Here is a 14,881-nt window from a genome sequence, read left to right on the forward strand (position 1 = left end):
TCCAACCCCAACTATTCTGTAGTTCTTTACTTACTGTCACTTTCCTCATCTGTTGCATATCCCCCTGTCCCTGTAATTGTCAAAAGTCTCTTGTCATTTTTTAGGATGAATGCCTTTCCATGTACATGTCTATGGTTCCTTGGCTCGCTTCACTGACAGATGCTTAGGGGCAAATCTTCAGCTGGTAAAAATAGAGCTCCCTGCAACAGTGCTAATTTACACCAGCTGAGGATTGGCCACTTCTGCTCTATCTTAAAATACACATCCCTGAGAAGCAATTTGTTACTTAATGAAGAAAAAGCTCTTGGGCATCTATTTGTCATTTCAAAACACCAGGAACGTGGTTGGGTGTGGGGGGTTTTTTGAGACTAAGCTTTGTTTTTAATAGAAGCAGTGTTGTGTAACCTGAACTGGAACACATGGTCTTAAAAATGGCTTTGAAACATGCATTATCTTTCTTAAAATATTTTAGGGAATCATTCTGCATTTTGCTATGAGATATGTAAATGCTTCATACTGCCAAATCTTTCTGGTTGGGAAGCATCCCTTCCATGTTTTGGCAGGATAAGTGTAGTTTTCACCAGCCTTTTTCCGAGATCCATCCTGGAACCAGCTTACTTAGCTGACTTCAAACATGTTCTCCATTTCAAAATGTTGTTAGGTTGGATAATTTTGTAGTATGCCCCTAATCTTTCATCATTTTGCCATAGAAATTAATGGATAAAAATGCAACTTGCATCCCTGTCTTTAGAAACCTGTAGTGTGAGAAGGGCAAGTCACTGCTGGGTTTGATGTAAGGAGGTTGTGTGGATTAAAAGAGCCAAACAGGTCTGTCTTATCCAGGATTTTAAGTCTTCGATGAATCTCAGGTTGGTCATACAAATTGGAAGCTGTTGGCCACTGGATTTTGTCCAGTAATCTTTGATTTTCTTGGCATTTTAAGTCCTTAATACCTACAGGATTGCTCCCCTGTCATGCTAACACTCATATATATGTGCTGTGGCTCCTTCTTGTCCCTAAACCAGCAGAACTTCATGTGTTCAAATCTACTCCATACCAACTACACCAAACGGTAATGCTTATTTTTGTACAGGGAAAAAGAAGACCTATTTTCAGGCTTTAAAGGATGAAACATTTGTTTAGTGCTGCTGCTTTCCTATCTTAAACTTTGTTCAAGGAAGCTTTAAGGAGTGGGAGCAGTTCAGTTTTAATGTTCAAAGTAATACAGACTCCTGAGAGTGACTTTTATTTAGCTTTTTAGATCTGAAAATGCTTAAAGTTTTATACTCCACAGACAATACAGTGGGGTTCCCAGAAATGCCCTAACTCTGCATTAATTTGTAAATCCATAGAAATATGAAACAATCGTATGTTTCTTTAATACCTGCTTTGCATGGTTGTATCAAACACAGAGGCCTATTTTAAGTAGGAAAGCTGAAGAGTGAGATAGGAGGGAGATGGAGACAGAGAGATTTGGGACCATGCAGGATGCTGTTATTGCATTAGGTGAAGTCTGGCTTCTTGCATAAGGCATTAGAGCTGACAGGCTCACTGTTTCTTTGTGAGGCATCTAAATTGTATTTCAATTGCCCCATGAAGATGGAGGAATTTCTACACGTGGGCAAAGATGTGTTGGTTTCATTACAGTGGAATTTTGGGGTTGTCTGGCTTGGTGAGGTTCTTGTTTAGTTGAGGGGTTCTTTCCATCACAACAGTGAATTCCATCTCTCCATCAAAAGAATAAAAAGCAAGAGCAAATGGAAGCATCTCGTTGCTGCACTTCCCATATGGATGATATATAGAAGCTGATGTTTCCTCTTCATACTAGGAATCATGCTGCTGAGATAAGAGAGGAAGTTATTGTTGCTTCTGAGGATGATCAGTGACAGCTGAGCGTTGCATTACTTTCTGTTACTGTTTGTTCCAACTCATTCAGACATACTTAATAACTGTATTTCATCCTAACAGATAACCACCTGGGCTGTCACAACATGCAGTAGCTGGTGAACTGTGCAAACCTTATCTCAGAGGCCTCTTGTATTATTTTAGTTCATCTTCAGGTTTAGGATGCAGGTGGGAATATGTTTCTTTGTTTTAAAAGCTCCTGGGGTTGATTTCTTCACTTTATACATGTTTCAAAGTGTCATTCATACAAATCATTCATGCAATGAATCACAGAACCATGGCTTACTAGAAACTATGAGAAATTTGAAACAGAAGAAATGTGGCATAAGCAACCTTCCTTTCTGGCTCTGACATGTGCCCATCAGGCGTAAACCGTAGCAGGTAAGTAGCCCAAAGGACTGCATGAGCTCCAGACTAATTACAGAGATAAAGGAAAAGGTGAAGTTACCATAAGAGAATGACTCTAAATGTTCACACTTTTGTACAAACAAGAGCAAGGTATAAGCAGTTGTACAAACACTGTACAGCTCTCTCTCCACTCTGAGGTGAGAAGAGAACCTGTAGGAAAGACTGTGTGGTTGTCCTCTCTTTTTCCTTCCTTTCTTACCTTGGCCAGGATTTGTGTCTGACTGGGTTTTCTGCAAGAGGTTATTTAATTGATTTCCAGTGTTCAGCAATTTTCTTTGCTGGTGGAAAAAGGCTACTTAAAGGCTTTGCTGCTTTGAAGTCTTCTGGACTGATGATCTGACTGTGGTTGGACTGCAAAGGAAATGGAGAGAATAGTCCATAAAGTCTGGATCCTGTCCTCAAATGCAATGCTAGCTTACATCAACAGCCTGAATATTAGCTTTGTGGTCAGGCAAGTGGGTTAGAACTCAGGTTATTATGGAATCACTGCAAGTCTAAGTTGTAGCTGTTAATCCCATTTTGGTATTATTTTGATAGGCACCATTAAGATGCAAGCTGAGAACTTCAAGGCAGATGGAGAGCATTAATGGGTAGCACGCAGTCATTCAGCAAAGTAGCAGCAGCTTCTGAGTGGCAAATGACAACATACAATCCATTTTGTCTGAGTTGTCCAGCATTTGGGAATGTCTGACAGAGCAGTCAAGACATGATGTCATATTCCCTGGAGAAGACGTTTGCAAAGTGCACTGCATCTCTCGCATCCAGTATCTCTTCTGCTCCTCTGCTAAGTGTTTGTGTTACAGCATCCTGTTAAAGTCAGTTCTTTGGCAACATAGTTCTGAGAACAGGGTAAATTCCAAGTACTGGAACAAAAATGGAGCCTTTTTTTGTCTTCCAGAGAATACTTATGGTTTTCTCCAATCAGTGCTGAACAAATAAACCTTTAAGCATTCGTATACCCATAAATCTACTAGCATGTCTCTTCTTTCCTTTCAGGTATATGCATTCAGAAATCAGCTAGGCAGGCTTATTAATTCATGGATTCAGTATGTACAAAAGAGAAATGTGTAGTTTTGCAGTATGTGTATACTGTGTATGTGTATACAGGCCAGTTGCCCAATACATGTGACCCAGACAATTTTCCTCCGTGGTTTTTTATCTAATGAACAGTATAAATGATCATATTCTTAGCTTAAAAGCTGCCCAGGAAAGTTGGTGGCACGTGACTGAAAATGGATTCTCTAAACATTAGCAGTCATTGAAATACAAGTATAAATAATGCAGTTAATGCCATTCTTCTCATCCATTGGTTGGTATCTACATATCTGAACCCTTTGCTTCTTGCATTAATACTTGTCCCCAGGTCAGCACCAATTGCAAACAGTAGTAAATAACTACCTCACAGTTTCCACAGTGTGTGGAACCCAAGAAATCTAAATCAAATTCAGATGGGAACATCCAGTATCGTTACTATGCTTGCTCTTAGGTCTCTAGTGCCAAGTCAGTTTAAAGCTGTGTTACCTAATGCAGAACTGAGAGTCTCTACAGCATCTAAAATGACATTTTTGCATCTTGTGAAAGGTTGCATAGACAGAACTAGCTGCAGGTGAGATTGTATAACCAGGCATCTGTGCCTTGTCTTGGTGTTGTGTCTAAATATGCCTGTATGGAGAGAACATGCCATTTAAACACTGTCTATATGTCTATGTCTTGTCTGCTGCAATGTGGAAATGCTCTCAAAATGTAGCTCTGCTGCTGTGATTTAAGGACTCAGCCTACAATTTCCCACTGATGGCCCATCTCCCATCACAGTGACGAGGAGTCAGGCAAGGATCTAGAAGAAGGAATTTGCATGCACCACAGTCGGTAGTCAGGTTCATGCAGAATGCAGTTGCAGACCTCAGCTTGCTAAATTGATCCAGCCCAGCTCACTGCAACAGCATGACTTGAAAAGTATGTGCTGCACTATATAGGATTGTTTGAGTTGTTTTCTCTCTATCTTTTGTTGCGGGAATAACTATCAGCTACTTGTCTTCTCTGTGCTGTTGGGTGATTTTATGATGAAGCCTTGGGTGATATGGTTTAGTGTGAGGTGTCCCTGCCCATGGCAGGGGGTTGGAACTGGATGATCTTAAGGTCCTTTCCAACCCAAACTATTCTATGATTCTATGATTCTATTGGCCACTAACAGCCATTTCACTTCTGATGTGGCGATTCTCAGCCTGTGACCACCTCACTAGTCAGAAAAGCTTATTTTTCACCATCGTCCCTGCTCCCCTTCTTTTTAGCTTTCCTTGTCACACCTTTACAAAATGGCTGGAAGTTCAGCAGTACCCAGGCATGGCTGCTCCATGGACTGCTTCCATAACATAGGGAATTTTTTATTGCATAGATACTGTTAGTTGGTTTCTTGTATTCTTTGGCATATGATAAAGCATATACATGTTTTCACATCTTTACTTACCTGCTATTTCTTCCATACATCCTATCTCAGACTTTTCCTTCTCATTGTACTGGGGAGTCTCTAAAGGTTTAATCTCTTAGTAGGCATCATCTTTGCTTCTAAACCTTTCCGCTGGCAGTGTTTTGAGTTCCCCCTTTCCTCTCATTTGCCTTTGAATATGAAAAATATGACCTATGGATAACACAAAAGGGGAACTTATTGGAAGAAACATGGCAACTTTCTCTTAAAACGCCTCCATTTGTGGTTTAGTATTGATATTAAATGGTATCATAAATTGTTTCTTTTCTTGCCCACACAGAGTCTTTAATAAAAGAAAATGTCACTGAATCTGTACATATTTGTCACAGAAATACCATGGAGTGGCATTATGTTCAGGACCCAGTCAGAGGGGTGATTATTCTTTCAGCAGTTTAAGCCTGTACCTGTTCCCTGCATTTTAAGTGGCTGCTGGAGAACAAGGCACCACAAATTGATTACATATTAATTGTGACATAGAGAATTTCTGTCTTATATTGTTTAGCTGCAGTGATCCATAACGTGCATTTAAGCAGTGTGATGCAACTGCTTCACTGTGATGAAGGTATACAAGGCAGCATTCCAGGTGAAGTTCATCTACAGCTGCACGGAAGAGTATAATTCTGCCTTTAAGTGCACCTTGGGAAATTGTTCTGTGTTAGTTCTGCACACAAAAGAGAATTTCCATAGGGAAGGATCCATCTTAGTGGACTTCTTGTGGGCAAAGCTCTGATTGCCTTAGCAGAAGGGTATTATTTTGGTAAAGCGTGTGGGTCACTGCAAGGCTCATGCAATACGCAATATGTAGACCACCTTAGCAGATGTCCTGTGCACCTTAAGATGCCTGCTTTAAGCCATTTCTCTCCTTAGCTAGTTTAATGAGTAAGGACTATTAACCAGGTTTGCACTGTATTTATAAATCTTCAGGGTTCTCTTTGATGCTGAACATGCCACAGGGGGAGTCATGTACTAAAGGAGACACCCACTGTTAGGTCAGTTTAGGATGATGATAAAACCCTAGGAAGCGATAAAAATGCAGTATTACAATGGTATCATTTATATCCACATGTAACAAGTGACAGGACAAGAGGAAGCAGCCTCCAGCTGTGCCAGGGAAGGTTTAGACTGGATGATAGGAAAATATCTTCCCCAAAGGGTGGATTGGAACAGGCTGCCCAGGAATGCCCAGTCCAGACTCTACTGTCCCTGGAGGTGTTCAAAATCCATATGGATGAGGCCCTTAGTGACATGGTTTAGTAATAGCCTCAAGTAGGTTGGATTTGATGATCGTGAAGGTCTTTCCCAACCTGGCTGATTCTGTGATTCTATGATTCTATGTCTTTGCTACCTCAGTAATGTGATGGGATTAGGTTGCAGTGCTCTCAGGTTGAGTGAAGCTGGGCTGCCTTGGTATATTGTGCCTCATTGTGCTGATGGGCTGACCCAAAGCTCTGCCACAATCTCCCTCGTCTTCTGTAGCCAAAAATGCTGCAGCCTGCAAGGGCCTTGTGCCAGACACACATTTTTCCTTTATTTAAGGAATTCTGCAAGAGCTCAGTTATTGCAGTGAAAGAGCATGACACAGATACATGGATTTCCTCTGTACTGCATCACAGCCAGGTCATGTTAAGCAGTCTGGATCCATATGGATGAGTGACTTACTCCTCCACCATGGCCTCTGTGCAGCAGCAACCATGCCAGCGGGCTGCAGGTGTGAAACTCTCTATCCACCCATTGCTGAGGCATCATGCCCAGGCTCTGTGAGGGTGTTTTGGATTAATTTTTAACATGTACTTTTCAGAAGTCATCAAAGTGCATATTTAAACTACAGCAATCGTTGCTAATCAGGTTACTATAGATTTTAATGGATGTTAATACAGTTTTCCCTGTAAGTGCAATAAAAATTACACCTAATTTGATTTTACCATCAAAAAAAAGCTTTCCTATGCTTTGGTTTTATTCTGCATGTTTTTAATCACTTCCTATTTCAAAGTGCATAATTTTGTGTTAATATACTACTGGGGAACTCTTTTTGTCCTAAAAACATTGTCCTATGTCCTGATTAACATATTGGTTGTGTTAATACAGCAAGTGAATCACTTTGATATTTCCACCAGTGGAGATTAAGACATTTCCCCAGTTTTAGCACGCTTCATGCTTTGAAAATGTTAACCTCAAGCTGTTTTCCCCATGTTATTTTCTGCCCTGAGGCATTTCATGTGAGGAAGGGAGTCTGCAGTGTGTGAATTTTAAAATGCTTTCTGAAGATTTGGATTTGAATTTCCAAGATGTTTTCTAACAAGAAATCTGGAGAAGGTCCTTTTACAAGGGCAGTAGTGACAGGACAAGGGGTGATGGCTTTAAACTGATAGAGGGGAGATTTAGATTAGACATTAGGAAGTTCTTTACTGCGAGGGTGCTGAGGTGCTGGCACAGGGTGCCCAGAGAAGCTGTGGCTGCCCCATCCCTGGCAGTGTTCAAGGCCAGGTTGGACACAGGGGCTTGGAGCAACCTGCCCTAGTGGAAGGTGTTGGAGCAGTGGGATTGGAGCTGGATGAGCTTTGGGGTCCCTTCCAACACAAACCAGTCTGGGATTCTAAGGCAAATAACAGTGTATGTGTGTGTGTAAATGTTTCATACATGTCAATCTTTCTGATTTCACAGTTTTAGTTTTCTGATTTCACATTAGTGATGACACAGGCAAAGGGCACAATATAGCTATAAGATGTGCAGAAAGTCAGTGCTTACTTGAGAGTATCAGCTTTGGATGTGAAGTTCTGACCCTTCAGGCATACAAAACCTAGCTCCCTCATTGACCAAGGTACCACCCATTCTGCAGCCATAGCTCCCTTACCCTGATGATCTCACCAAGCCTCCTGTTCCCACTATTCCACTGCTTTACTTCCATCCTTTTTCACATGGTTAAGCTACTCTCTTCAATTTCATAGTTGAAGTCTTAAAAGCCTGCCCTGTTACCTTGTTTGTCATTTGCATTGCTGGAGCCTCACATTTATCCTCCCACTTTCTCCCCAGCAATTGTTTTGTTCTGAGTTAATGCCTTTATAACCAGCTCACTCTCCTAGAACTGCCAACAAAATCCTTAGGTACTTTTCTCCCACAGGCTACTTGTTTATTTGAAGTCACTTTGCAATTGTCAGCATCTGAAGCCAAAAACCTAGGTCTTTAGGGGGGTAATGCCCTCAGTTTCCTAGGGCATAGCACTCCCATTTGATGGTACCGCTATGATGGTTGTTGGCACGCTGGAAGATCATCAGGCACCTTGGACAGGCTATCTGAAGGTGATGAGGGAAGCTGGGTTCTTAGCTATGTGGAGATTATGTTAGCAGGCTTACGTTCAGGTTTACAGCAGCTGAACCTGGCAGGAGGAACACCAAAAAAGCTGTTGTTGATGTTGTGGTGGTTCTGTTCTATTCGCTCCACTTGGGCACAGTGCAGAGGAGAGCACAAGTGAGCTGTTGCAGGTTAAGAGAGGAACAGAGAAGTCTCCAAGGTGACAGAAGAAAATTGCTGTTCTTCCTTCCTGCATAGGCAGAGTGTGGTTTAAACAGGGGCTGACCTTGTGAGCTGTTCACAGTGGCTGTATAAGCAGGGGATACAGCAGTCAGGACTGCGTATCTCTCTGGGACTAGAGCCCAATTATCGTGTATATGTGTAATATTTAGCCAAAGTATCCTATATTTCTCACAACATCATATTTTCCATTGGAAAGGGAACTGTTGTTCATGAGCAGTTTTATCCTTCTTTGTACTTATTAACCTTTTCCCTCTATTAATCTACTGTTCATCACTGCAACATTCTTGCAGTCATCAGTAATCATCAGTTCATGGCTCCTCACTCTAGTGGTCATTATTTTTTAATGGTATTAATATAAAGTTAATGTTTTATTGATTCATCAGCAGCTGGTTAAAAGTGATTCACTTCCACTATTTAAACAGCATTTCCCAAACTTGCTGTGTTTGAATACAGTGTTGAATAGCTGCAAGCAAATTCTTTGCATGTATTTCTCTGTGTTTAAAAACTGCTCAGTCACAGCAGCCTGCTTCTCGAAACGACCTATTTCATTTCCAATGCCTAATTACAAAGAGCTGTAAATAGTCAAAGTGCTCCACGGACATATATGAGGATTGGACTGTGAGCCAAGGCAAGGATGCTCCAAATTAGACATGGCCCAGCAAGAAATGGCTACAAATAGACTGGGTTCTTCTCTATGTGTGTATTATATAGCACTCACTGCAAAGGTGTACAAGCATCTCATATACCTTTGGTTTGGTCTTTAGAAGCAGATTTCATCAGAGGCCCTGGCAGGAGGTGATGAGATCTAGGGGGAGCAGGAGAACATGTCCCTTCACACCTCCTGTACTGTGTCTTTCTCTTTCATAAGGAACTTGTTCTCCACTGTGTCCCCTCTGCCCCATTGTCACCTTAAGCATTGTTGGGCTCTCTGAGGAGTGAAGGTGTGAACAATGTGGTGCCAGCTGAGCTCCGGAGACAAGGGGTAGGTATTTATACAGAGGGTTATTGCAGATTCAGTAGTCAGGGCATGCAGGACTTGCCTTTTTAATAGCTTGATTTTGTATTTCATGTAAATAAAGCTCTGTCCAGCTGGTCAGTCAGCTTCACTCAATTCTTGTTGATGGCCTCCAGTTCTCAACTCTCTTGGCTGATCTTGGCACATGGAGCTGATGGTTATTTTCTCATCATATAGGGCCAATATTTTTCTGTTGACCATTAAGAAGCCCTCAGGGTTTCTTAAAATCATAGAATCTGGTTAGGGTTGGAAAGGACCTGAAGGTCATCTAATTCCAGCTCCCCTGCCATGGGCAGGGACACCTCACACTAAACCATGTCACCTAAGGCTCTGTCCAACCTGGCCTTGAACACTGCCAGGGATGGAGCATTCACAGCCTCCCTGGGCAACCCATTCCAGTGCCTCACCACCCTCACAGTAAAGAATTTCTTCCTTATATCCAATGTAAACTTCCCCTGTTTCAGTTTCAACCCATTACCCCTTGTTCTATCACTACAGTCCCTGATGAAGAGTCCCTCCCCAGGATTCTTCTAAATGGCTCTTTCAAATGGCTTGTTGGCTGCCTAGTTATGATCTGTGACAGTTAATACTCCATTTAATAACTAAAATCCCACTTTCTGGGTTATGATCCTCACAGGTCAGTGATGATACTGAAGGCATTACTAAAGCTTCGCTGTAATCTCAGCTGGTACAGATGAAACACAGCTTCTGATTTAAAATAAATAAACAGGCATCTTGTTCTCCCCTTTTCTTATCACCTCTCTTTTGTTTAAATTAAACTGGTTGTTGTCATCCCACGTTTTCACCTATGGGAGTAAATGGTTTGTAGTGTGTCAGATAAAGACACAAGCTTTTTGTGACCCACCTATTGTTTTAGTTTTAATTCCTATCTGCTATTCTCTCTGTTCTCTTTGAAACAAAACAAGAAAAGAAAAGAAGAAAACCTAGCAAGGAGCAAAAGTTGACAGGAAAATCCTTGTCTGGCTCCTGTCTTCCCTGCAGTGGGGATCTCTTTCCATATCTCTTCCATACAAGCAAATCTTTAATTCAGATGAACTGAACAGCTTTGGGGTACAAAAATGAATTAGGCTCTATGCTTTTTGGTGTTTTCCAAAGTACTTTATATTTCTTTACCTGTCACTGTTTTTCCATAAATCTGGGGTTACTTTCCATGTTTTCTCTTTTTTTGTAGTAGTGAAATAGTGAAATTTGTGTTTTGAATGTGATATGGAGAGGAACCCAGATGGGTTTGGCTGTGATCTTCCTAGCTCTGCATGCTTCAGAAATTACAATCCTCAGGATGAGGGTGCAGTGAGGGATGGGGAGAAGCTGGGACCCTGGGGGCACTGGGTACCTTCATGGGGCTTGATCAGGGTCAGGCTGGGTTGTGAGCTCCTGACTGGGCTGGAGACTGGCATCCACAGCATCACTGGGGCAGGGATCGATGTCCCCAGGCTGGGCACAAATGGGGCTGTGATCCATAGGGAAAGAATACTGAGGTATTCAGTTAAATACCCTGCTTCACTTCAGCTCTACCAAAAAGCTCATCAAATAAATGAAATAAAAAGTCTTGGCAGAACAGGATAGACATTTTATTGAATATGGGCCTGAGAGATTAATTCAGTGTTCCCGGGAGCAAAGAGCATGAGAATATCAGCAAATAAAACTGTGGTTTGGGATCCAAATTGGATAATGAAGTTGCTCCCATATTGGCTTGTCTTAATTGAACCAAATGGTTCACCTAGTTTGCTTCCCATAGTACAGAATATGTAATCTGCTTTCCATTCTGTTCTATTGTTCGAGCCTCTTCATTGTCATTTGTTCTTGAGGTGGTTATAGGAGAAAAGGCCCTCATCAACTGCAAGCTTAACAATGGTTTTATTCCAGATGCCGAGTTACTGGTCAGAAGTCTTTGCAGTCAGTGGGAGGTCCAGCTTTCAGTACTGTAACCTCAGCCTAATCAGGGAGAGAGCCCATTAACATGCAGTCGCTGTTTTTCAGTGCAGGGTAATGAGCATATCTTTGTCACTGGCTATTTGGTCTGAAATGACAAGTATTGCACAGAAACATCTATGCTAAACTAATGCTTCCTTCAGCTGGTTTTCATCTGTTTTCTTTCCAACAATTTTTTCCCCCACCCTCCTGAGGAAAATATATTGAGAAGTAGATTAACACTTTTCCCCCTCCCACAGTGCCCACTTCTGCTGTAGCACTTTGAAAAGAAGTAATTCCTGGAGGTCTTTTTTGGACTGCAAAGCAAAAAGGAATATCTGCCTGCTTTAAAATACATACAACGCTTCTGCTGTACCATCCATAGGCTAGGCTAATGGCAAGCAAGAAATGGAACCTGTTCAGCCCAGCTTGCTCATCTACAGGATCATCCCTTCTCACTGTTCTCTGGAGAAGATTCATGTATAGATCTGCCCCTTACATACTACCTGGCTAAAGGCAGGAAGATGACTATGAGGAGACTATGAGTTACGAGCAGCATTGTCTTTGTGTGCAGCTTAGAAGGACACTGGTAAACAAGAAGTGCTTCAAACAAATTTCCCGACATTTCTGTTGGCACATATGGAATAGCTTAGAAATAGCAGCATAAGCTGCAAATTAAAGACATTTAAAAGGATGCTGGCTTAGAAATGGTAGTGCATACTATGTGTAAGACTGAATTAGCCTTACTTTCTAGACTGGTATTTGTGGATTATGCTTTAATGGCTCAATCCTACAAGCTACTGAGCAAATCTGATTTTATCCACTTATGGGCTCCAGAAGAATAGGGCTGTTTGCACACCCCCATATAAGCTTCTATGGAGGTGGGTTTTTGAGCTACTTATGGTGTGAACATTGAGCTGTGGAGCTGAAATGATTTAGTTATTTACCTCTTGCACTGCTCCCTTTCTCCTGCCCAAAGGGAAAATGAGCCTCCTCACCAGATGTTGGGATATCTAATGTGATGTTGTTAAGCAGTGAGGCTTAATCAGCCTTTTTTCCTAGTACTTCCTAAAATATTTCTATCAGTTATGTGCACAGCAGTCCCAGGATCAAGTGGGTAAGAGCTGGAGCTCTCACAACTGCCTTTATGTGCATGTATTTTACAGGGCCTGCTTTATTTTCTTGGGATGTCTTATGGTTCTGGAGGCATCACTTAAAGTTTCTCTGCTGCTTGGAGCTTAGTGGGTGTGGATAGGTACTGTCCTTGCCTGGACACTGAGGTCTGTAGTGCTCGCAGTCTAGTATGTCCCTCCCATTGCATTGGGCTCACAGGCAGTCAGTCATTTCACACCTACATGGGATACCACATTGAGACAAGACTCAGGGCCTGTTTTCTGTGGGGTCTTAATGTCTGTGTCCTTAAAGCCTCATGTAACACTGCAGTACTTGCCATTTTGTAATGTTTGAGCTTATAGTATCAACTGAATGATTTGATTCATTTACTTGACACTCAAGAAAGGTCAGTAGTTAGCCCCTCTTTTCTGGAGGCTGTGGTCCTGCGTACATGTTCAGGTACGTTTTCTGCCATCTTTGCAGGTTCATGACACATTTATGAACAATAAAATACTGAGCCCCCACCATGATGAGGTTTCTGGAGAAGGAAAAGTGCAGGAGCAAGACTGCAAGACGCAGGAGGAAGCCAAGTGTGGGCAGTGAATCTGTTTCAGGTGCTAATCCTTGAGCTCTTGTACCTCTGGAGTTGTTGAATACCTTTACTTTGGCAGAAGGCTCATTAGAAGCAATTATTGGAGAATAAAATATCATCAGTTCAAGAGAGGGTGGGCTGGTTGGGCTCAATGCCCCCATTTGTAGCTGGCAATTGGTAAACACATCATGTTACAGAAATAAATAGAAAAAAGAGTTAAATCTGAAACGAAACTCTGCTGTTTTCCTTGCACCAAGCCCCTCCTGAAGGTCCCTATGGTACTCCCCATCCTGCCAGGGTGGCATTCAGCACTACTCCCCTCCAGGCAAGCCCCGGGCCAGCACAGCCTCCCCCAGCAAGCGTGATACCCTGGGGCTACACGATACATTCCTCCCTTGCAAAACCTGGGGCTCTATTTTGACACAGGAATCTGAAAGTGGCAACCCAGGGGGAAGAAGAATTCAAATTCAAACTTCCCACACAGCAATACAGAGACTTACCACTGAGTCACCAAAGCTGCTTAACATCATTATAATAATTGCAGAAAACAACATTCTTACCTGGTAAAAGCTGAAAATTGCTCAGGTCAGATAAAATTCAGGTCCTTGTTTAAAGTGTCCATTTTCAGTCTTCTTTTTTTTTCTCACTGAATTTAGGAGACATCTTGTGTCACCTGTAAAAGGGTTTTCAGATAGAAGATAGAACTCAGAAGGAAGTTCATTTTTTGGGTCAGGTTATATTCTAGCTTCAGATGCTTGTGCAGAACGGGAGCAAAAGGCTCTGTTTAACCAGAGAGCGCTTAGTGCACATGGTCTTTTGAGGAGAAAATATACTAGAGACAGTGTTTTACTTGCCTCTAAGATAGAGAAGTGGCAGCGTATATTCTACCTCATCCTAGTATCGCTGAATGAACTTCAGATGAATCCAAAGGAAACATCCAAATGCTTCATTCATTGTCTCGCAAGCTCTTACTCAGGGTTTGATTTATTTAATACAGTGGGTTTGTGTTTTGCTATAAAAGACAAAAGACAGAAATTGAGCATCATGAAGCAATCAGTGTTTTTCAGTAGTTTTATTGTGCTATAAAATCTGGGGTGGTGATGATTGATAACAGTAGATCTGTACTTACAAATATTCTGTGGGTGTTTTGGGAACGAACCAGTAGACCAGCTCACTCTGTGCCATCTAGCAGGGGACATTCAGGAGGTAAAAAAACAAGACGATTCAGTTTCATTCATACATTCAATGTGTACATGGCTAAGGGTCATTAGATGCAGATATCATAGAATCACAGAATGATTTGGGTTGGAAAGGACCCAAAAAAGCTCATCTAGTTTCATTCCCCTGCCCAGGGCAGGGGCACCTTCCACTGGACCAGGTTGCTCCAAGCCCCATCATTATCTGATCTGAACTGGGGACATTCCCTCATTAGTGCTTGAGGCCTGACTGTTGATTAACTGCTAATGACTGAGGCTCTACAAAGTGTTGAGCAGCACACGTGGACCTCCTGATGCAACCAGAACTGTTGAACTTGAGGGTGAAACATGGCTCAACATGGGTACCACTTCTGATATATGTGGTGTGTGTGGCATTTGGTGCTGCTGCTATGCATTAGGACTGTGTATAAAGAAAATGGTTAAATATGTTGCTGAAATACAATCAAAATTAGGATAATAAGTACTTCTGCAGTAATTAAAGGCTATACTTAAGTGTTCATAGGACTGATACTTTATCTTTTTGCTAATTCATTAATATGCCTATTTATTTTTCAGGCATGTATCTCTGAGTGTTACAATACATAACACAGGAATTCAGGATTAGTCTTAAGCCCTGATGCAGACAATTCTGATGCAGCTTTATATCTTTGCATTGTCGGCATAAATCTGGGTCACCATGCAAAGAA

At 41.8% G+C, this 14,881-nt stretch overlaps 1 protein-coding gene across 1 annotated transcript in view; it reads left to right on the plus strand.

The window, feature by feature from the left end:
• The window catches only part of LOC117435910 (1-phosphatidylinositol 4,5-bisphosphate phosphodiesterase beta-1-like), a 160,624-nt gene extending 147,635 nt beyond the window's left edge, over nucleotides 1–12,989 (plus strand). Inside the window, exon 4 of the mRNA XM_034060374.1 lies at nucleotides 12,870–12,989. Coding sequence (XP_033916265.1) covers nucleotides 12,870–12,989 — 120 coding nt within the window. The remainder of the gene's footprint in view (nucleotides 1–12,869) is intronic.
• The last annotated feature ends 1,892 nt before the right edge of the window (nucleotides 12,990–14,881 follow it).

This window comes from Melopsittacus undulatus, chromosome 3 (genome assembly GCF_012275295.1).
Source record: "Melopsittacus undulatus isolate bMelUnd1 chromosome 3, bMelUnd1.mat.Z, whole genome shotgun sequence".
In the NCBI taxonomy this organism is placed as follows: domain Eukaryota; kingdom Metazoa; phylum Chordata; class Aves; order Psittaciformes; family Psittaculidae; genus Melopsittacus; species Melopsittacus undulatus.